Below are 24,010 nucleotides of genomic sequence, written 5' to 3'. Positions count from 1 at the left end.
GGTTAAATTTACCATAAAGTAATAATTTGTCTCGAACCTAGAGTTTGATTGTAAAGTTGTAACATCTTCTGTTACCATGATTTGGAAAAATCAAAATAATATTCAACCATCGAGTGAGAGAGAGAACGTACTATATTTGGATCCTACAAAAGAATTCTTAATAATTAACATGAACAGAGTTTGATAATAGGAATAAATAATGTTATCATGCAGGTTTGACAATTTTTAATTTGTAATCTACGGCGATCAGAACCCGGGGAGTAGACCGTTAAGCTTGATCAGGGCACACCCATAAGTTATTTGAAAAACATGTTGTCTTGTTTGTGTAAAAACATCAATGAGAACCATATTTCTAAACAGACATTTTAAAAAGAACCCTCTCTTACGATCAAAATAAAATTAGGATATCTCTCATCTGTTCTTTAATATCACACACCATCAATTCCGTCCGATACGTTCTTTTTACTGACCCATGTCTACGATATACTATCAATACACCACTGGAGTAATTAATAATCGAGTAATCCGTAATCCAACACCCTACACGTACTTACCAACAACCGGGTTTGAGAGATCAACACCGAGTGATATATTATCCAACACTCTCAGCATGTCATTCAACACAACGTTGTGGTAACCTTTACCTTTTGATCAACACTATCACATGCCATATATAGTATCCAACACCCTCAGCATGTCATTCAACACGACATTGTGGTAACCTTTACCTATTGATCAACTATATCACACGACATACATACTATCCAACACCCTCAGCATGTCATTCAACACGACGTTGTGGTAACCTTTACCTATTGATCAACTATATCACATGCCATATATACTATCCAATACCCTCAGCATGTCATTCAACACGCTGTTGTGGTAACCTTTACCTATTGATCAACTATATCACATGCCATATATACTATCCAATACGCTCAGCATGTCATTCAACACGCCGTTGTGGTAACCTTTACCTATTGATCAACTATATCACATGCCATACATACAATCCAACATGCTGTTTGAGTGTCCATTAACCAGTTTATATGCTATCCATTATAAGCACTACACCCTGAACACTCCTTGGAGTAAACAAAACACAGCAATGTACTATTCAACACCAAAATAATAGACCATTAAAATGCCATATCGAGTTACCAACCCCAAGTTTACAACCCAAAAGTGTAAAAGAAAAAAAAAACACCCGACTTTGACATTAATGCTGTAGCCAAATGAGACTTTGAATTTGTAATATTATTTTTTTTGTTGGGATTTTAATTGTTTAGTTGTTTCCTTTTGTGTTTTCTTTTTCATTTTTATTATCCTAAACTTAATTCTCACTAAACCTACTGTCGTTTGATAAGTACTGGCAGGAAGTTTTGTTTAAAAAATAATTTATGCCAACTGAGATAGATCTAGTTATTCCATTTGTATTCAAATTCATTTGTCTTCTTTTTCTAAAATATGAATATCTTGTGTCCAGGACGAAAGAAATCATAAGCTTGATTTTTAAAATGTAACTTTGTTGTAGCATAAATGTGAATATTTTGTGCCATAAAATAGAAACATAATATCTTGTATAGAGATAGAAAAATAACAAGCACAAGCTTGTTTTTGAATTTGTTGTGGCATGAAAGAGCAACATCTAATTTTCTTTTTGAAATGTGAATTTTTGTACCATGAAAAAGACCCATATGAACTTAGTTTTTCGATGTGAATTTGTTGTACCATGAAAGAGATGAAATGTGAATTTTGCTTTAAAATGTGAATTGGTTTTATCAAACGTTTTTTTTAAATGTAAATTTGTTGCAATAGTTGTGATAGTTGCACCACCATACACGGTAAGAGCATGATAACAGCTTACAAAATATACTTTCCTCACAAGTAAAAACACTACATGTAAGATGTTTACTTCAAATACATGTTGATTCTGCCCAATATAAATTTTTATTTTCTCTCCTCTGTCAATCTTACGTTTGGCACAAAAAGTGCATCCCAAGTTTAAAGTCAAAGCGTGATTTAATAAAAAGATGTTGATTTACATGACAGGTGTTCATCATTATTATATCCCAAAAGTTACCAGTCTCCATCTCTGGTCCTACTCCACCACCTCTCAAGATTGAAATAATTTTTCTGTTGAAAGTGAGAAAATTTAATTTAGTAACCACACACACAGACACAGATATATATATATATATATATATATATATATATATATATATATATATATATATATATATATAACACATAACATAGAGATCGATCGATAGAGATTATATTTTAGGTTATACAATGATTGGGATGTTCACTTCCTTTGATGCAGGATTTAAAATAAATTTTTATACCCCCATATTTTAAATCTTACTCACGTTTTCAGCAGATTAGTGAATGTTGGTTAGCAGATCAATGAACCTTGGATTCTAGACAACTGAGTATTGGTCATTACAAAATGCATGTTGGAGAGTAAAACACTGGATGTTGGATTGTGTGTAACTGGGTGCTCGATCATAGGTAATAGGTTGTTGGTCACTCTACAAGGCATTGACAAGTATATGTGAGGTGTTGACAAGTTTCTGTTACCTCCAGTACAAATTTGTGACGTCCATGGGCATTAGACAGTATATAACTGGGTGATAGTTAGTATATAACTTGATATTGGTCAATGGTCATTACTAAAGATGTGTTGTATGCTGGATGGTACATAGATGGGTTTCTGCATAATAGATCACTGGGAGCCATTCACTCCAAATGGCATACTGATTACTAGGTATGGGTATTGGATAGTACATTCCTCTGTGTGTGTGTGTGTGATTAGGATTTTTAACGTAACTTTAACAATTATTCAGTCATATCGCTACAATGTCTGCAGTGTGGCAGTTTATAGTGATGTCCAGCACTGGGGCATCATGATGCAGACATGTAACATAATGTCCCACCCAGCCACATTATCCTGACAACAGGCCAATCAGTCCTAACACTAGCTTCTTAGTGCTGAGCGCCAAGCGAGGCAGCTGTTAGTACCATTTTTGTAAGTCTTTGGTATGACTCGTCTGGGGATTGAACCCACAACCTCCCACTTCCAAGACGGACGCTCTAACCACTAGGCCACCGGAGCGGTCATACCTGGGTACTAGATCAGATGACTGGGTATTGGTCTGTCAAACTGTAGATGAAATCTATGGACATTAAGTTTCTCCCATGTTGCATACAGACCCATCATAATAAATCTATGGACTAATGTTAAATTTCTATTGTAACCATACATGATCATCCAATAATATTTATAGCAACAAAGAGAAATGTCATGTTTAAAAATCAGTTTTCCCATGCTGCCTTGCAGAACCATGCTATTGAACCTATGGACCAATGTAAAATTCCAATTCTGTCCATCCAGGACCATCTAAATGTGTTTAAAGCAACAAAGAGAGATATGGTGTTAAAAAGTATTACTTTTTCTCTTGTCATCATACAGTCCTACAATGCTAAATATATATGCATTCTAATAATAAATTTACCTATGTCACTGTAAATCCTAAAAATGGCAACTTAATGTTAAATTCCCACTGTCCCTATAACTACCCATCATGTGAAACCTGTGCATATTTATAACATTATTGGTTCACTTATCCATATTCTCAAAATGATGTGCCCTATATTAAATTCTTCTTGTCATCCAAGAGATGTTTTTGAGACTTTCTATAGGTTTAACTAATTTTATTCCAATTGTCATTCTACAAAACAATTTTAACTTTAGTCACTGCACTTGTTAAATTATTTATCTAATTAATTTAGGGAAATATATTTAATACATTTATTGCTTTTAAAAGTTCAGTGCATTCTTTAATCTTCACAAACTTCTTCAGTGACTGTATTCAGAACCAAACTACTATGCGTAAATAGCTTGGAGTCCTTTCCAAATTTGTGAAAGCTAAAATAGTAGATGATAATTACTTTTTAATAACTACAGTAATGTTAGTGATGCTCAGGTTTTGATATGTGCATTAACAGCTATCACTGGGCCACAAAGTCTTAAATTGTTTGCTCCAGTAATACAATGGTCATTAACTCTTGTTATAAACTTAAGTATAAAGATTGGTAACTTTCCAGATACCTTGAAATGTACAAAGGTTACTTATCTTTTGAGGATCAATGGAACTAATATTACAATCCAATCATATTATATTATCAAAATTATCTAAATAGGACGTAACTTTGCAGATATATGAATGTAATGAATCTTACTTTCTTTTCACAGGCACAGCCTTCATTTAGAACATATCACTCATGCCAAAAAGAACTCAATAAATTAACAGAAATTTGCTGCAACAAACAGAGAATAGTTCTTTAACTGGCATTATTTTTCTTGACTTCAAGCAAGTCATTTTATCTATTGGATGGTGGAATTCTGCTGCAAAATTTGAATTGTAATAGGTGTGATAACTCTTAAAATGTTTTAGATTATCTCAATAAGTAATAACTGACAATGTTAGTTCAGAAACTCGCACCATTCATGTGTGGCTGTGTGATAGGTCCTCTCCTCCTTATTAATGCAAATAATCTTCTATTAGGTAATACATTTACAAAAACAGGTTGATGTACAGATGATGTACCATGTAGACTTTGAGTTGATAAAGATGTTGTCCAAACAAGGTTAGGCTAGGGCACAATAAACTAATATAGCAAAAAAATGAAGTTTAAAAACAATGTATTAGTTTGGGGACATGAATAATGTTGCATAAATTAGGGCACTAGCAATTATTTCTTAAATAGATAGCTGCCAGACAGAACATATCAAAGATGAAAGGCTTGTGGGTGTATTCACAGATAATAATTTACTATGGAATTACCATACTGACAAGCTTTGAAAAGCACTGGCATATAAATTTGCCCTACTCATAGACTCGTCGAATTACTATACTGACAAGTTTTACAAAGCACCCTTGTCTACATTTGCCATATTCAGTGGATTCATGTAATATTTACCTATAGAAACTTTCTTTTTACTCAATGTATACAATGTTCCAAAAATGGATTATTGTTCAAATGCATGAGAAAACTGTCAAAACTAAGCATGACAGGATTTGACAGTAATTTATTATTCCTCCTAAGCATTGTTTATAGAAACAAAATATGAATGGATTAATTATCTTGTACATGAATGTCTACATGGAGCTGCACCAGAGTATTTTTAGGATTTATTCAGGCCCTATTCAACACAATACCAGTCTGATCAAAATCACCTGGGAACTTTCATCTGCAAGAACAATGAAGTTTAAGAAAAGCTTTAATTCTGTGGTAAAGTTCATTGAAATAAGCATCCATTTCACTGCCTAAAAAATGTGCAGAAAAGTAAAGTATTTAAAAAGAGATGTCATGAGCATGTAACTAATAGATTATATTAGAATTTCGCATTTAGAAATAACAATCTATATAACAATAGCTATTACCGTATGTATGATTTTATTATTATACTTTCTTCTTAGTCACCTTCTATAAAATTATTATTATTGTTATTATTATCTGATTATTATAGTTTCATCAGATGATGCAGATGCATGGATAATTTATACAATATGATTATATTGCAAGAGTTCATTTATATTTTTTAAACAAATATTTGTGTTAATCAACACAAACAGCACTGTGTAAGGTGAATTGAGGAGAGTTCCTCTTAGATACCTATACTCTTTAGGATCATTAGATATTAGTTTTAAAAAATTAAATTCTGTGTGTGTGTGTGATTTGGATTTTTGACATAGCTTTAATAAAAAAAATTCAGTCATACTGCTCTGATGTCTGCAGACTGGCAGTTTATAATGATGTCTAGTACTGGGGCATCATAGTGTAGACATGTAACATGATGTCCCATCCAGTCACATTATCCTGACACCAGGCCAACCAGTCCTAACATAAACCTCCTAATTCTGAGTTACTGGCGATGCAGCTGTTAGTACCATTTTCACAAGTCTTTCGTATGACTTTAGCCATGGTTCAGACCAGTGGCATACCAAATCCGAGGCAAATGCTCTAACCACTAGGCCACCAGAGTGGTCTATTTATGTACAGTATAACACTAGTCATCTTATGTTGCTGCAAAATGAATATCGGATTGTTTTTTTTTATATCTAAATAAGTACTGTATAATTTCTAAAATAATGTTCTATCATTGTTATTTTCTTTATCATTATTATTATCATTATCATTATTATTATCATCATTATTATTATTATCATTATTATTATCATCATTATTATTATTATTATTACTGAATGCTGACAGTGGTTGTTTAGTCATTATGAAGAATGTAGAAGAGTTGAGTGACATATAATGATGGTGTACTTTAGCTCTATAGAAACAACATGCTACTACATGGGCATGAGTTATCTACCTTGCACATTTATGGATTAAATGACTCTTTAACCATCACTCAAAATGAACACCTAACAGCACAGTATGGCATGGGCTGGACTTAACCAGTAAGGCAGGGCGATTTCACATTATGGCATGGGCTGGACTTAACCAGTAAGGCCTGGCGATTTCACAGTATGGCATGGGCTGGACTTAACCAGTAAGGCCTGGCGATTTCACAATATAGTGGGGAGTACATAACAGGAAATTACAAGCGTGTAATCTATCTAATGTATGGATTGCATGGTACATTGAACTGTATCCTGTTATGTATATCTATATCATGTGCTTAACTGTTGTCAATTAAAATACTGCATAAATCTAAATTGTGTGTCTAATTTATGTCCATGATTGTAGATTGTACTATAAGATATTGTAAACTTGCTGACATTGCCTTTTGACCTAAGAAGTTATAGAAAGTGTAAATGCCTGTTTTGTTTGCAAGTTATAAATAACTTGTTTACTGATGAATGAAATCTGTTCTTAATATGTGTATAATCATTACAGTTATATTATTCAAAGTATTAAACTGCAGACCTATATACGGTTTGTTATTGTTGTGGGGTTTAACGCCATTTTTCAGCACATGATAGTCTATACATGTCAGCCAGTATTAATGGTGGAGGAAGAACCCGGGAAAACCCCGGAAAGAACCACCAACCCACGAGAAGCTACTGGCAAGCTTTCTCACATACCACATTGGCTGAATCCGAGACTCAAACTGGCGCAGACAGAAGTGAGATGGCAATGCTCTGTAATGGAGAGCGCTTTAGACCACTCGGGGCCCCTTATACACGATTTCTTTGTAGTTATATTATTCTAAGTATTAAACTGTAGACCTATACATGGTTTCTTTAAGCACATGTATTATGGGGGTGGGGCACATGACCTCTGTATTACACCTTAATCCAGTACTGCAATATCTTGCCAATGAAATAAGAGCTATATGCAAGGACATACCTTTACAGTCAACCCATGCTGGCCTGGGAAGGTAATGAACCTACCAAAACACCTCTGCTCCAGCTGTACATTTTTGGCTTAATTTTGCATCAGTTTAGGTTTTTATATTTATACTAATTGACATAAAATCATGATGCTTTATAAGTAATGTATCCTCATTACAAATGTAGGTCACTGTCACCCATATTTCCTGTTTCACTGACCTTGGTTTAAATTTATTTCATGTTTGTTATTCCTTCCCAACTTATGCTAGAATCTTCTATCTTTGCGACTGTATGCATTTCAATTGGTACAACACTTTTAAAACAGTCATGGTGACCCGATTTCACATTTTACTGATATATGTTAAGCTTTAGCATTTACTCATAATCAATTTGGGTTTTAAACCATGCATACCTAACATTATATCCTGAATCAAATAAAAGGTTGGGGGGGGGGGGGCATCTTGATGAATATTATGCCCATAATGAATTAGGTCACAATGACCAATATGGCATACTTCACTTGTGTTATTTCAGAATTATTTCTCAAGCACTGTTCTGGCTTGAATCATCAAAGTAAAAGAATATGTCTGTCAATACCATACCCTGACAACTAGGTTATTGTGACCTACATTTCACATTTTTATTGGCTTATGCTAATTTTTCCATTTAGCTCAATATCAGTAAGCGTTGTGTGCATCCTTTCCACCAGGAATTACATAATTGTTTGAGTCGATGCAACTTGATGACCTCACAAAAGTAGGTAACTGTTACCCATGTTTCATGCTTCACAAACTTGGGTTGAACTTTTTGCTTCAAGCTTTAATCATTAAAGTTGATGACTTTACACCACTTTCTTAGTACCATACAGGTATAAAGTCAGTTCCCTTTATTTCACATTTTATTGCTTTAAGTTCAGTTTTTGTTAGTTCATCGGCACATAGGTGTTTTATTTTGCATGTCATGTACATGGTATCCTACCTGTAAGCAAGCTTGATTAGTGAATGTATCTTGTTGAGCACTACTCCCTAATTTCAGTGGAAGACCATTGTGGTCCAGATTTACTGCCTTGCTAACATGGGTTACATTTTGGACCATTTTCTAAGTAAGTTTATGCTTTATTCTCATAACACAACACCATGAAAACAATCACCCAGCCTTTATATGGTATATGAAAACAGAACTAACAATATTAAGCAAGTTACAGTTCCATGAAAATATATTCACATGTTCAAAATATTATAGATAGACGCAGCAGAATGAAATTTTCCCTGGCTGTCACCTTAACTGTGAGACTACCATAATGGTTATAGTAATTCTAATCATAAATTCAAAACGTTATCCTCCAGAAAATGTTAAAATCAAGTAATCATTTTCCCGGGTGGAAACAGTGCTAATGTGATCTGTCCAATTTATGAAGGGTGTAAATTACATATAAAGTCATTTCATAATTTAATATGACACCAGAAGTACCTGCCACCAGAAGTATTCATGCCTTGACCTTGACATATCTTATTTACAGTTCTCAACAAATGTCATTCTCCATTACTCTGAGTTGTCATGATTAATGATTTGTACAAATCAAATGGAATTTCAATGTCCCTTTAATCCAACCGCTAATTTCAGTTTCCATTTTCTAGCATGGTCAAGTTTTCTTCCTTTTCATCCTGACCAACTTCTTCCCCATTATTGACATCATTATCTTCATCTTCAGCATCTTCTTTGCTCATCTCATTATCATCATTGCCAGATTCTTCATCATCAGTATCATCATTTTCATCTTCCTCCTCCTCTTCCTCTATTTCATCGTCCTCATCATTTGCTTTTTCCATTTCAAAAACTGTTTTTGCAGCAATCTCAAGATCATTTCCAATTGTTTTCAATACTACTGATGCACGTGACAATTGTGTGCATAGCCCTGCACGGTAAAGGCATTTCATTGCTTGCAGCTTTCTTATTTTTGCAAACTGAGCAGAGTAAACTGATGGAATAAATGATGCTTTTCTGGGATACTTAGTGTACAGAAGACAAGACAAGGCCCAAGCGAACCTTAGGATTAAAATTATATTTCCTTTTCAATGAAACTCCATTTTTCTTGTGCGTTATTGCACCAACCAGTGCCGAATATAACACTGGGGCACATTCTGCTAATTGATCAATGGTGGTATCCCATGAGAAATTCCTCAAGTTCGAAGCAGTTACTTTGTTAAAAAGAGGAAAACTTGTGGAAGTACATAGGCATCTAACTTCACTGCGCACTCTCTTGCATATAAAATTCAAAAACTGCTCTCTGGAGGTTTTTGTTGCACTGAATAATGCCTTATATGCCTTAGAGTACTCACTATTTTTTATATATCCAGCAGCATTGCCCAGTTGATAGTTGTGCTTCATTCGTTTGATAGGGACTGGTGGTGGCTCATCCTGTAACATGAGAAAAAGTAAAAAGCTAGACAGAGAAGGAAACGTTCTTGCTCTGTGTGTGTGTGTCTGTGTACATGTGCATGCATGCATGTCTGTAGGGCTACTAGTTTAGTATTTGGCCGTGCGATGAAGTGATGCGATGGAGCAAATTGTTACTTATTTATTGCGTGGAGATTAAACTGAAAGATATAATACTAGTAATTTGCATTTGTATTTATTATTGATCAACCCAACACAAGAATGCTAAGCAGAGGAGGGGGAGAATTTTAATTTATAAATGAAACGGTAGACACAATGTGATTTGGTGTGGATTTGAGTGTTTTATAACACCCCAACAAAATTGGGATGTTGGGTCCACTTTTGTATTTGCTCCATTCCTCACACACCCCAGCTGCATTACTTGAGCGGCAGGATCGGGTAGTTACTGAACTCAGGCACTTGATTCTAAGAAACTATTGTGTACACTCACCATTTATGGCGAGTGTACACATTAGTTTCCCCAGAATCAAGTGCCTGTGTTACTGAATCTGGAAGTTCTGAATCCGAGTACAGCTCGACTAATCCAGTATAGGACTGAGCACAGGATTATACGCACCTTTTGTACCTGTCGATTATTCTGTGTGCCTTTTATGTAATTGTGCTCAGTAACCTGTTGGTTTTCAGATTCTTGTGCTATGCTTGTACTCGGCTGATTTTGATTCTGGCAAACACTCCAATCAGAATCACGTGTAGCAGCTCTCAAGCCAATATAACTTGTTGGATTTGTACTTGTACAATACGTTTTCAAATTATCTTTGGCTTGTATAGCACGGCTTAATGTCTTATAACAAGCTTGACACAAGAAAAACCCGCTTCGTGCTGGCGCCGATTCAAAAGTGACTCCTGTTATGGAGGAAATTTTCTCTTATACGAGTCTTAGACCCTTGTAGACACGTTTCCAAAGAAAAACGTTTATAACCCGACATCTTTTTCTCAAAATTGCCATAACAGTTCGCACATTTATCGACACTAAGATACATGACAATTTGGGTCGGCGCTAGACGGCAAATTACCGCCAGTAGCTCTATTTAGATGGATATGAATCTGGGCCGGGCGATCTTGACTGGTACAGTAATGGTTTTATTTTTCAATGGTCGCAACCTAAACTTTATTCCGCATACAAATAAGCCTCGGCCGTTGGAGAGGTAATTGTCGACATTGGGGGACATTGTTAATAAACTTATGCTTTCTTCTAAATCCCCCTAATCATATGGTTGTAATTGCATTTGACAAGGTTTTTCAAATAATTATAGTCTGAACTAACTAAATTTTCAACGGGACATGTTTTTTTTTTTACTCGTGTTGCTTTAGCAATAACTTTATTATTCTAATATGAAATTATTATGTCCCTTTCAGATTTCAAGACAGCTGCCGTTTCAATTTCGCACTAAAATCACACTCGGCGAAACATATTTTCCATATCTCTAATTAAATTACAAAAGTAAAAGCGCTCTCCGTTACGGATTACTGCCATCTCACCTCTGTCTGCGTGGGTTCGAGTCTAGGATTAAGTATAAATATCTAATAATTCCTCTCATAGATCCTTGTGCCAAGGACTCTCCCAAAAGTTGTATCCCTATTGTATTATTCAATGGATAATGATATATTCGTATTAATATTTATCCCAGGTACCTATACATGGCTCGGACTCGCAGAAAAGCGTTCGGCCTGTAGTACAGCATCATACCTTAGATCTTTGTCATATATATATATATATATATATATATATATATATATATATATATATATATATATATATATATATATATATATATATAAGCAGCAGGGAAGTTGTACAGACCAGACGTTCCAGACCAAATAAAGCCTCGTACGAGAACTTTCTCCGTAGAAGCCTCAGATTTCAAAAATAAGCCTTCCTACGAGAATTAATTTGCGTAAATTCGTCCCAGAGTGCAAATTTTGTGAACAAAATCGATTGATTCTGGACAGAGATTTTGGGGGGGGGGAATTTATTCTGTTGTCGTTTTTGCACAAAGGATTTGGCTGTGAGTCTCATGAATAAATTTGATCAAGACCGATTCGATATCTACTACGCGGATCATGAAGATTAATCGTGATAAAACCATGCGGTGTTGCCTGGGCGCGGCTGAAGAAATTTTTGAATTTGTTTATGTCCATGTCGCCGTTGCACCAAGTCTGATGAATATTTCTCAGCGTGTGAGTATCGACGCCATTGAAAACTGATAAGATATTGCAATTGTCCCTAATTACCTTTGGAATTTGCGTATATCGCTGCGTCACGTAAATAACATCGGTGTTCTTGTGTCGGCCACGCGAAAATATCCTAGCCGGATTAGTTGCTTATCCAGCATAACATCATCGAAAACAACAAGATTATTAACATCGCCATCTAAATTTTCCACTGATGGAGTTTCATTGATGTCTGTGATGAATTCGATTGTGCCTTCGTCGGTATTGTCGCTAAATTCCTTTAGTACTTGATAACATCGCTGATCATCAACGGACGGCGCAACCAAATACAACTTATCCCATTTTAGCCATCGCATTATCAAATTTAGCAACAATTGCGTCTTTCCAGAACCAGACGGGCCAATAATTATCATCCTTATCGAATTTGGTAACGCCGCGTTGTGTTTCACCTGCTCACGTTTCTTCGTGGCCGAAAAATCAATTACATTCATGTTACTAGAATATATGGATCTATATTGTGTTAAATGTCGCACGCGCACAGCTACGATAAATCCAACCGAAATCGTCACACGCAATAACAGAAACGCAATTGCAGGAGAATGCGAAGTTTGTAATACACGCAAATTCAGATTTGTAAAAAAAAAAATAGAAGAACCGGAGGAGACATTACCGCCTCCATGAAAAATCTACCCGGGTTACCCTGGGCGAAATATCCCGGAGAGAAGCATCTACCAGGATACAATTACTGCGGACCTGGTACGAGGCTCGATATAAGACTCAACGATAATAATCAACCAAATCCCGGCGAAGATCCAGTAAACGCCATCGATAACGCGTGTTACTATCATGATCTTGCGTATCGCAGCGGGGATTTACAACAAAGACATCTCGCTGATATTAGGCTAATTCACGCACTAAACGCGATTCCTGACAAAAGTTTCAAAGAAAAATTGGCAACTTGGTTGATAAAAGGCGCGATGAAAGGTAAATTAGTACTCGGCGCTGGTAAATAATAATGGAGCAAATATATTATTCTCCGCGAGGTTTTTGGCGAGGAAAATCAGCAATAGCCAAACTCGCCAAGGCAGCAAAAGTAAAACAATCCGTTGCTGAATCGTGGCTATCGAAACAGGCAGTCTGGCAAATTTATCTTCCTCCACCTAAGAAAATACCGTACGCGAGTTTCTCTGTCAGCGTCCCTAATGAAGTTCATCAGGCTGATTTAATGTTTCTTCCTTACGATACCGTCGACGGAGTCACATACAAGTATGTGTTGACGGTTGTTGATATTGCTAGCAGATACAAGGAAGCCGAGCCGTTATCGAATAAAACAGCAACGGAGATCGCTAAGGCGTTTAGCGAAATTTATTCACGATCTCCATTAACATGGCCGAAGCTTCTCCAGGTTGATCCAGGTCGAGAATTTCTTGGCGCGGTTACTTCACTGATGAAAAAGAATAATGTTAAAATCCGTCGCGGTATTGTAGGTGTTCATCACAATCAAGCTATCGTTGAGAGATTCAATAAAACTCTTGCAGAACGATTATTCGGATATCAGTACGCGCGCGAATTTATTCAAGATAATCGATCTCATGATTGGGTATCAAGATTGCCTCATGTAATCAACGCGTTAAATAATGAGACGACTCGAACAATAGCAATGAAACCCGCAATTGCAATTACAAAACCGAATATACCCCTAAAGCGAGATTCCACAATTCCGCCTGTGCTAGGTAGCGTCACGGTCAGGTATTTATATAAGGAGGGAGAAGCCGAGGGAGGAAGAAAAAGAGCAACCGATCCAACCTGGAGCGTAACAACACATAAAATATCAGCCGTAACAAGATCGTCAGGAAGACCAGCAATTTATTTTCTAGATTCACTAGCGCCACAGCGCGGATTTACCAAGGAAGAATTACAAATAATACCGAAAGATACTCAACTACCGCCAGCGTCATTAATGTGAAACCGAATTCTACCTAACTGAGATAATTTTCTTACTCTTGACACGGCTAAATAAACTAAATTTGACCAGGAAATTCTATCATCGACAATCCAAACTTGTCCATCTACGGTCAATCCCTGCGACGAGTGTATCGTTGTTGCATATCCTAATTTCCATGGCGATCTTTCTGCGTTTATCGCGTCATTAACAAGATTAATATCAACAAGAATAATATCGTTCAAGACCAAGATCTTTTCCTCTCCGCATGGTAAAGTAACACTAATATTTTGTTTCCTGGTATCAGCGGGCCTGTAACACAACGGTACCTGCAATGTTGGAAATTTCTCGCAATGCAGCTTGAATAATATATCCTGAATAACATCGCGAACAATTTTCCTACTAGCAACAATCAGATGATCGGGACGCCACAAATTTAGAAAAATATCCATCGGAGTCTCGTCGATTATTTTTCTCATCACATCGCATTGAATTTTATTCGGTTGTAATCGAATTATTTTTTTGAATTCGGTCAGTAAAATATCATCGGATCTATAATCAGCGTCGATTTCCTCATAATAGTCAACGAAATTCCTGAGCCATTCGTGCGTAGATTCGCCATCAATCGGATCAGGCTGGCCATGATCTCCGCACATTACCACGGCGGTATTTTTTCCCTCCAGCCAGATCAGAAACGATTTTAATACAACTAAATTTACTGTGCAAATTTCATCAAATATTATAATTCTGTTGATATATTTATTTCCCATACGAGCCGAATCCCATAATCCACCGCTGTATTTGAAATAACTGTGATACGTGCAAGAATCAACGTTGCGTTTCCTTATTTCTCGCGCTAATCTGTGAGTTGGAGTCAACACTATCATATCAGATTTCGCAAATAAATTTATCGCTCGCGTTGTTTTACCGCTACCACCAGGACCATTCATGTAAACGAATTTGTTACGTGAAATCGGGTCAAATGCAGATGCAGCCGTCGATATTTCCTCGCATTTATCTCGATGAAATTTATCGCAATCTTCGACATCAGCGTCCTCACAGTAATCTAGGATATCCTCGTTTTTTATCCTCCAAGTTCCCCAAGAACCATCAGCGATTAAATTATCCAGCCTATACTGATATTTCTTATCGATATAAAACGAGTCTGTTGCGACCCTTACCGCGATATCAGAAAATTTATTTATCATCGACAGTAAATTTATACTCACATAAGCGAGCATCGATGATCTCAAATGCGTATACTGCGCTGATTCTCCATCGAGATAGCTAATTACGGTACCCAACTTTACTCCGTCAATGATAATATTCTCTCTGTTGCAGAATATTCCTCGCGATACCGTATCGGCAATAATAAAGTCCATTTCGGCATCGTTGATAAACAATCTAGCGTGTCGGTGTTTATGATCAACGGATCCTCCTTGAGTAAATTTGCCAATTATTTTTCTTCCGATATCTTTCGCGTTTTCACAATCCGTCGGTAGCCACACTTCAGTTTGTTTCCTGTATGATATAATCGCCTCGCTTACCGTCAACGATACTAACATTGACGAATCCAGCATATACCTCAACAACACTATAGGAACCCATCTGCGTTGAGATAAATGCCGACCAAACCAAATATAACAAATTTTATGTAAATTTTCAGCAAACTCGAATGAAGTTACATAAGCGAATCCTGTCATGACAAAATCAGGCAACGGTCCGTTAATTGCTACCCTTGTCATTTCGTTGGTGGGATGGCCAAATTTAGCAAAATAATCCGCACAATCACCATATCCAAGGAAACTTCCAGGATAACACGCGCTCATATCAACGGAGATCATATCTTCGAAATAATATTTGGTATTCCACAATCCGCCATGGCCGTATTCGATACAGCTAAGTTGAATATCAGCGAGAAATTCGTTCCTTGTAGGTTTCCACGAATTTCTTTCTCTGGCAGCGTGAGCAGCAACAGATGGAACAGTAAAACAATTTGTCAGTAATTGATCAGGATTTGACGAATATTTCACCGCGATATTTTTCATAGATTCATGTAATTTTTCATCTCGATAAATATCCCCTCGAGGCAAGATAAACTGATCATATTTTTCTTCGCTCGAGAATAACCAAACCGATATCGGATCAGATGCGGCTAATATTTTGATATATCGAAACATGGCATCGGAATTGTCTTTTGCGTCTTCCACGGGATAAAATTTAACAGCGCGATCTCGCGGGAATATCATTACCGACTGCGACCACGCATGTGAATTATGATCAACAATCTCGATTGGTACTCCTCGAGATTTATACGGCGACGAGTATAATATTTCTCCCGATAGCGTTTTCACCGTGATAGGAAATTTAAGTTTTTTGCTCAACACAGCAACATCGTCAATCGATGCGCCATCAACAACAGTCTTCGCCCACGCGTTAATTTTATTCAACCTCAACTGAGTCAATCCAGATCCACGACGGGCGTTTTTCATGTGCTCGATAACGCGCTCGGCAACGCAGTTTATCATCGGTGATTCTTTCATCGCAGGTAGATTTTTCACATCCGGGTTGTTATTTAACCGATAAATTCCATAGACAACAGCGCTAGATGGGTACGCCCTGGCATAATAAGGACCATCGATTCCCAATAATAATCCCGGCTTCGAATTTTTATCAAGAACGACGTTTTTCTTACCGCCACGTATTGGATCTCGTTTATCGCGAATAATCCAAGTGTCGTCAGGCATTTGTGCGATGAATTTTATTCCAAAGATAAATCGCTCCTCGGAATGCGAGTTTTTTATATGCTCGATTATCTTCTTGGCCCGTTCCAGATTCATCGTAGCATCAACAGCGTTAGTTTTCCATGTCGACCAAACATGAATCCCCCCATCATCGAAAAATTCTTTTTTGGCGCGATCGACCTCAGGAATGATATATTCTGCCTCATCAAGATCAAATATATCCATTATTATATTTTAGACAAATATTTAAATTATAATATGCAGTGCAAATGGATACCAATCGGATCAACAAAATCATGCGACAAATCCTGCAGAGGCGATTATTGTGGCGCTCATATATATGCAATTCGACGAGGCAGTAAAGGACCACAACGGTGTTTAGTTTGCCAAGTTGGCACGCGAGGAAATCCTCGATTGTGTTTATCCTGTGGAGGGAAAAATTATCGGGAATTGTTCAGATATTACAAAAAGAAATCTTCCTCGGTGATAACATGCGAAGAAGATTATATTAATCGATTCAAGGCAAATTATGATTTAGACAGATAAATATTATATAATGGAAATGAAATCGACGATTCCTGCAATGAAAATCACGCACGAGTATAAATCTCATCCTACGATCATGGGATACGAGGCATCATCGGATGGTACCGTCAGAAACGCTAGAACGAAGAATCTTGTTGGTAGAGTTGATAACAGTGGATATCTTAAATTTTCAGTCGGCGAGAATAAAAAAAGGAGAAAAACGAGTTATTACAATCACAGGTTTGTATACGAGTGCTATCACGGACCAATAGAGATTGGACTTGTTATCGATCACATCGACGGAAACAAACTCAATAATAAACTATCCAATCTACGCGCAGTGTCTCAGAGTGAAAATTTAAGATCCGGCAATACCGGTGGCGCACGATCAGCTAAGGCCGTCAAATCGATAAGTCAGGAAACAGGCGAGGAGATGATATTCGAATCGATGAGCGCCGCTGCGAAATATTATAAAATTAATTCAGCATCGGTACGACATGCAGCAGAAAAAAAATACAGGGCGACGTTTTCATATGACCTCGGTGAATGGATCGAATTTTACTATATCCCAATAATATTCGACGAAGAATAATTAAATATTACAAAATTAATATAACATGAATGAACAAACCATAAGCAATATTATCGAAGCCATCGATGACCTGAAGAAAAAAATAAATCTTCCATCAGAGTTGGACACGAATAAAATCCGATCCGAATTTGAGACGATTGTTCAAGGGAAACTTGAATACAAATACACGCTGCCGTCAGAATACAAATTAATAAAGAAAATCCAAATTGCGATGTATCAATCGCTTGCGACTGTCAGCGATGATCGCGTCGAGGATTTTGTTAAATTATCTGCGCTGGTAGAAAAAGCTAGATTGATTTTATCAGAAGCATACGAGTCAAAAAAAATTACAAGTTCACGCATCAGACAGCTGAAAAAACTTGTCGATGAGATCAAGGCCAAGGAAATCGCAGACTCTTGAATTTTCCTGAATATTTTCCGCAAACAACAAAAAAAAACAAAAATTAAAAAAATATATTAATTTTGAAAATTTCCCTGGATTTTATTTATTTTTTTGGCTTGTTTTTCCCCGTGGACAGACTCGAAGATTCTCACGATTTTACCAGCAGATTGATACTTATCGTTTCCCCGCGGATATCAAGCAAATTTCCTTTCTGATCTGTTAGTTTGAAATTTATCCTCGACAATAATCGATTATGACATCTTAGGTAAAACGGATTCACTGGCTCCTTTATTATCAAATAACCAGGAGAGGCGCTAGGTGAAAACGAATACAAGATGAATCCCTGCTGTGCTTGATTTGACTCTGACGAATCAACATTGTAGCTACCTTCAACGACATCCGCGTGAAGATAAATCGCGATAACTTCCGTTATGTTAACGATACCTGGCGAGATATGCCGCCCCTGCCCGGCGGGATTGTTATTGTGTTTGAGAATCGATTCTGATTGTATTTTTTTAGTCCACGCGGCATGTAACTTCGGAAATAAATCATCGATGGTATCAGTGACGGATTTTCTCATTTTATCAACATCATAATCGGGAAATTTGAAATTTGGTAGCGTTTCCTCGGTTAATCCAAATACTCTCATGAATTTTTGTTTTTCTCCTGAATTTCTGATCAACTCGAATTTGCTAATAGGAAGAACATAATCGGCAATTGATATATCGTCGACTATCGCCTGAATAAACATGTCGTGATAATATTCAACATCATTCGCGAGTTGATTTAAAATCTTCACGCGTTTGATAATTTCGCTACATGAGCCTGATTTATTTAGGATGCATTCATGAAAGGATTCCCGCAATAAATTTAATTGTAATTTATGTTCTTGAATAAATTCGTCGAGTGTTCTTCTTACCATGATACCGTCTATGGGGAATATTCTTATGTTAATGTGGCTAGCGTCGAAGATTTTCACACCGGGGGGAATTTTAGGAAGAGGCAACCACGAGAGAATTCTTTCGTTAATAAAAGTAAAAGCGAATATTACCAGGTTAATTTTGTGGTTATTCATGAGGTTGATGGCAGTGTTGATTAGATATTTGTGTTTGATATCTCCGTACCATCCTTCGTCGGTGGTAAAATCTTCTTTTTTTGGTTCCGGTTGCTCTGGAGGAGCTTCCTCGTACCAACCTGGAATAATAAAATCTGATTTTTTTGGTTTTGCTAGAGGTGCGATTTCAGGCCAACCTAATATGGTCCTAATCGATGATTGGTAAATATCTACCATGTAAGGTGATTTCACTTCTATCATCGATGACAGTGTTGGTTCATGCGCAGATATCTTTATTCCCGGAGTAGCATCGCCGGTTATATTTGATATTCTGGTGGTAAATTCCTTATCCAGCTGATCAATTTCGTAACTGCCTGTTGGTATGCCAACGACGATCCAATCTGGCGTTCCATCGGGTTTGTTTTTGTTGACAAAAACAAGCGAATTATTCGATGATAATTTACCGAATGACGTCGATCTAACATTGGGCCAGCTATTGTAGACACGCAATTGTGTTAACGCAATTTCTTTGACGCTAATTGGTGTTGGAAAATTGATGCTAAATTCAGGTTTGGTTGAGCTTAACGATATTAGCGTCGTTGTCAGCGGTGTCGTGTTTGTCACTATCTGGGCTAGCTCGGACATTATTAATATTCATTTGTTCAATCTCCGAGTAAATACCGATCATTACCGAAAATTCTGGATCGGAGATAACGCCGTCATTGAGACTCTCCGAAAGCAGCGATGATAATTTCGAATACGCGTCATTGACCTTGGATAGTTTGTTTTTGTACAATGATAATTTTTCATTTGCGCATGATGAGATTTTTTTCGCTACGATATTGAGAACACCAGCGATTGTCGTTGTTGACGAGATTATTATCGTTGCAACGATCGGCGCGATTGTTGTTACCGCGGATAAAATTATCCCCGCGCCGGCGACTACCGCGGATACCGTGTACACGGCAACGTCAATGATAACTAATCTACGCTGGTATTTTTTTATTTTTGTTTGATACTCATCTAGTAGTTTTTTTAACGAATCCTGCCATGATCGCGCTTGATTATAACGATAATCCGATGCGGTCATTTATTAGTTAGTTTTCAATCAATTGCGGATCGGTTTTCCGTTTTCAAATGATCTAAAGTCATCTATCTCAGCAGCTGAATCTACCGTGACAATTACGATCGGCTCGAGTTGACCAATATTTTTCCAACCTGATAAATATTCGAAAATTACAAAATAATGCACTGGTTCCGTGGTGGTTCTATCCGGTGGCGTTAGTTTAAAAGTTTCAGAGTGATCTTTATCCATGGAAATAATGAAAAATCCAGGACAATATTCGTAAATTTCATGACGATTTGCCGTCACGTTAAATTTTGTTGACCCCGATATAACATAAACTCGATATACACCCCGAATTTGCGCGATAAAGGTAAAAGAATCATTATCGGGTGTCCAGGTAATATTTTGTGTATTCATCATAAATGATACATGACAAGGAAGATCTGATGTTTCTACCTCCACTGGTACGCGAATTAGCGCTAATTTTGGAATATCCAACGATGATATTTCTAAGTTGATTTCGTCAATTTTTTTAGTTGCGTCGAGAAGTTTCGCGTTGATATTTTGAATTTCTCCGTCGTACACTGATGTATCGACTTTTTTATTCGCTAATTCTCGTACCACGTTAATTTCCTCGGATATTTTAGTAACATCTTCGCTGATTTTTTTTGTTTTCTCGTGGAGATCATCGTGTGATGTTTTATCGACTTTTTCGTTTACGATTTGGCGTACCGCGGAGGTTTCCTCGGATATTTTAGTAACATCTTCGCTGATTTTTTTTGTTTTCTCGTCGTGTGATGTTTTATCGACTTTTTCGTTTACGATTTGGCGTACCGCGTTAATATCATCGTTGATGGATTTTGTTTTCTCGTCGTGTGATGTTTTATCGATTTTTTCGTTTACGATTTGGCGTACCGCGTTAATATCATCGTTAATTTTAGTAATATCCTCGTCGATTTTTCTTGTTTTCTCGCTGAGATCGTTATGTGATGTTCTATCGGCTTTTTGAAATATTAATGCACGTGACGTTTCAATATCTTTGTTGATTTGGGCGATATCCTCATTGATGGATTTTATTTTCTCGCTGAGATCGCTGTGTGATGTTCTATCGGCTTTTTGAAATATTAATGCACGTGCCGATTCAATCTCTCTGTTGATTTGGGCGATATCTTCGTTTATTTTCTTTGTTTTCTCGGTAAGATCGCTGTGTGATGTTCTATCGATTTTCTGACCCATCGCGGTATTTATTTTGGTAATTTCCTCGTTGATGGATTTTACTTTCTCGCTGAGATCGTTATGTGATGTTCTATCGGCTTTTTGAAATATTAATGCACGTGCCGATTCAATATCTTTGTTGATTTGGGCGATATCTTTGTTTATTTTCTTTGTTTTCTCGATGATATCGTCGTGTGTAATTGAGGAGGTATCAATGAATTTTTTTATATCCTCGTCGATTTTTTTATTGAGATTTTTTGATGTATCGTCTAGTTTTTTAAGATCGTTAGTTAGCTTGGTAAATCTTTTTGTCATTTTGTCCTGAAGTGCGTCGTGTAATGCTTTATCAGCCTTCAGAAGCAACGTTGCTGATAACTCTTTGTCGGATTTTTCCACATCCGCGATATTGGCCTTCAGGGGTAACTTCGCGATAATATCGGTAATATCAGCAATAGATTTTAATACCATCTCCGATTGACGAGTAAATTGACTAATATGATCGCGGTATTCGTCTCGCTTGATTATATCAGTTATTTTGACGTTGCTGGTTTGTAATCTTCCTTCGGTATTTTGAAAAACAGCAACTTCGCCAGGGTCCACCTCTGACAGCGATAGAAGATTGTTAATATCGCTCTTGGTTGCGAACTTTGATAGATCGACGTCAGTCACTTCTGCCTTTTCCTTCCTGTAGATAAATCTACCGTAAATATCAACCATGATATTTATCTACGGCGTATTCAAATACAATTTTGTTATAAGGGCCGGATGATTTTGAAATTGCGTCAAGAATATTAATTGACTCTGGACCGCATATTGGTGGATCAGCTAATGTTTGTGTTGGAAGAGTCGAGTACCAAATCGGAAGATTTAGTTTTGACACATAGTTGATAAATTCATTTGGTGGTGCTAATCCATATGAGTCAAAATAAACGACTTCGCGAGGATTAATCGCGTAGGCAACCCAGTGCGTGCCAGGGCCGGTATTTTTATCGAGATTTATTATTCCCGTCTCGGTAGGGTTTGGTTTTTCTGGTAGTTGATCTCGCATAAATACGCCTCTAAAAAATTTTATTTTTTTATTCTTTGCTTCGCTAAGTAGATCTAAATTTGAGGCTGGTAGACTCGTCTTAGGCCGGATCCGTATGGGGGCCGTCTTAGATAAAGGCCGGATCCTTTTTGTTGTTTTTGCAACATTTTCGCGATTAAGGGAGAGAGGACGGGAAGTAACCCTCCCTTTTTTTTACGGTATCTTCCTCCGGTAATTTTTCTTGTTACTGCGGAACCTACTTGGGAACCTATACCTGTGAGCGCACCTAATCCTACTGTTTTTGCTACTGTCGGAAGAATCTCAGCTAGCAGTCCCGGAAGAGCAGCTAACAGAGGAAAAACGCCGCCTGTTTTGACCATGTCTCTGATGGCGCCTATGGAGAGACTCACATGAACACCGGAATTCGCCGATTTGGCCTTGGAAAATCGTTCACGCTGACCTCTAGTTAGCGATAGTTTGTTAGGTCCACCGTGAATCTGATCGTTTTTCAGTGTTAATTTCATACCGCATCGCTTTGATATCGCTGATTGGAGCTTTTTTATCTGACCCGGGGTCAGAGTTACACTGACGTGCTCGTATGGCATATTAATAATCGCTTAATCTAAATTTGGAATTTGTCACATGTTCTCGACAGGAGCATCGATGACTCTCATTTTACCACTGAGGCCTTCCAGGATCATTGTTCTATCGCTGAGGATTACCGCGATGGCTCTTGCTGCTCCGGTTGTGTTAATTCTGGCTTTGAAATGAATATCAACAACGGATTGTTTTACCAAATCGAGATGCTCCAAGGAAAAGTAATAGACAGGATAAAATTTATTAAAATCCAACTGTGATATTTGCAATCCGGTATCGATATTTTGATCGCGACCCATGAAACTTAGCAATCGATGATACGCGCGGGCCGTCGAATAGTTGGCAAAATCGATGGCTATTTCCTCCGATGGCTCTTGCTGGCCGTTTATTCTCAGTGAGACGTTTGTTGCCGCGAATTGATCGAATATCATATGACTATGAAGTTGATCATATCTGTTTGCGGCTTGAAGAGCAACGAAGATATGCCTAGGTGCCGAAGCGCCCTGTTGTGACGCAATTCGCCAAGTAAATATTCCGTTGATATTAACATCGCAGGAGTCGGTCATCGTTGTCAACCAGGACATAACGGATTTTCCACCTTGATTCATGAATGATAATAATTTTTCTTCCTCGAGTATCGATGGGGTTATCGCTGGCATCCACAAGGTAAATTTAGTTAGGATAACTTTACCGACATTAGCGGCATCCGCACTTACTTCTCGCCAGATGGCTTTGTCATTGCCAGTAGCATCTCGAACGAAAATTATCGTGTGTTTTGCTCCGTAGATAACTTTCCTGAAATGCCTACAAAATCCAAAAATGTGAGATAATGGAATTGCACAGGAAAATCTTAGTTCATTCTCAGTCAGCATAGCTCTT

General features: G+C 37.3%; 1 protein-coding gene and 1 long non-coding RNA gene across 2 annotated transcripts in view; both read right to left on the bottom strand.

The window, feature by feature from the left end:
• The window catches only part of LOC149795581 (uncharacterized), a 176,037-nt gene that overhangs the window by 51,840 nt on the left and 100,187 nt on the right, over nucleotides 1-24,010 (bottom strand). The window lies entirely within an intron of this gene.
• Nucleotides 8,453-10,868, bottom strand: LOC149795582 (uncharacterized). Its single transcript, XM_089965415.1, has 2 exons — nucleotides 10,372-10,868; nucleotides 8,453-9,776 (listed from the first exon to the last, which is right to left on the bottom strand). Exon 2 carries the CDS (start codon nucleotides 9,293-9,295, stop codon nucleotides 8,978-8,980), a length of 318 nt encoding a protein of 105 aa, XP_089821541.1. The 5' UTR covers nucleotides 9,296-9,776; nucleotides 10,372-10,868; the 3' UTR covers nucleotides 8,453-8,977.

The sequence above is a fragment of the Sinohyriopsis cumingii genome, chromosome 7, assembly GCF_028554795.1.
Source record: "Sinohyriopsis cumingii isolate HCF-2022 chromosome 7, ASM2855479v2, whole genome shotgun sequence".
In the NCBI taxonomy this organism is placed as follows: domain Eukaryota; kingdom Metazoa; phylum Mollusca; class Bivalvia; order Unionida; family Unionidae; genus Sinohyriopsis; species Sinohyriopsis cumingii.
Note: the sequence above shows the minus strand (reverse complement) of the source record. Positions and strands in the feature narration are given on the sequence as shown.

Bases quoted from the DNA above. Each gene is read 5' to 3' on its own strand.
- LOC149795582 (XM_089965415.1), bottom strand. From the start codon at position 9,295: ATGAAATGCCTTTACCGTGCAGGGCTATGCACACAATTGTCACGTGCA.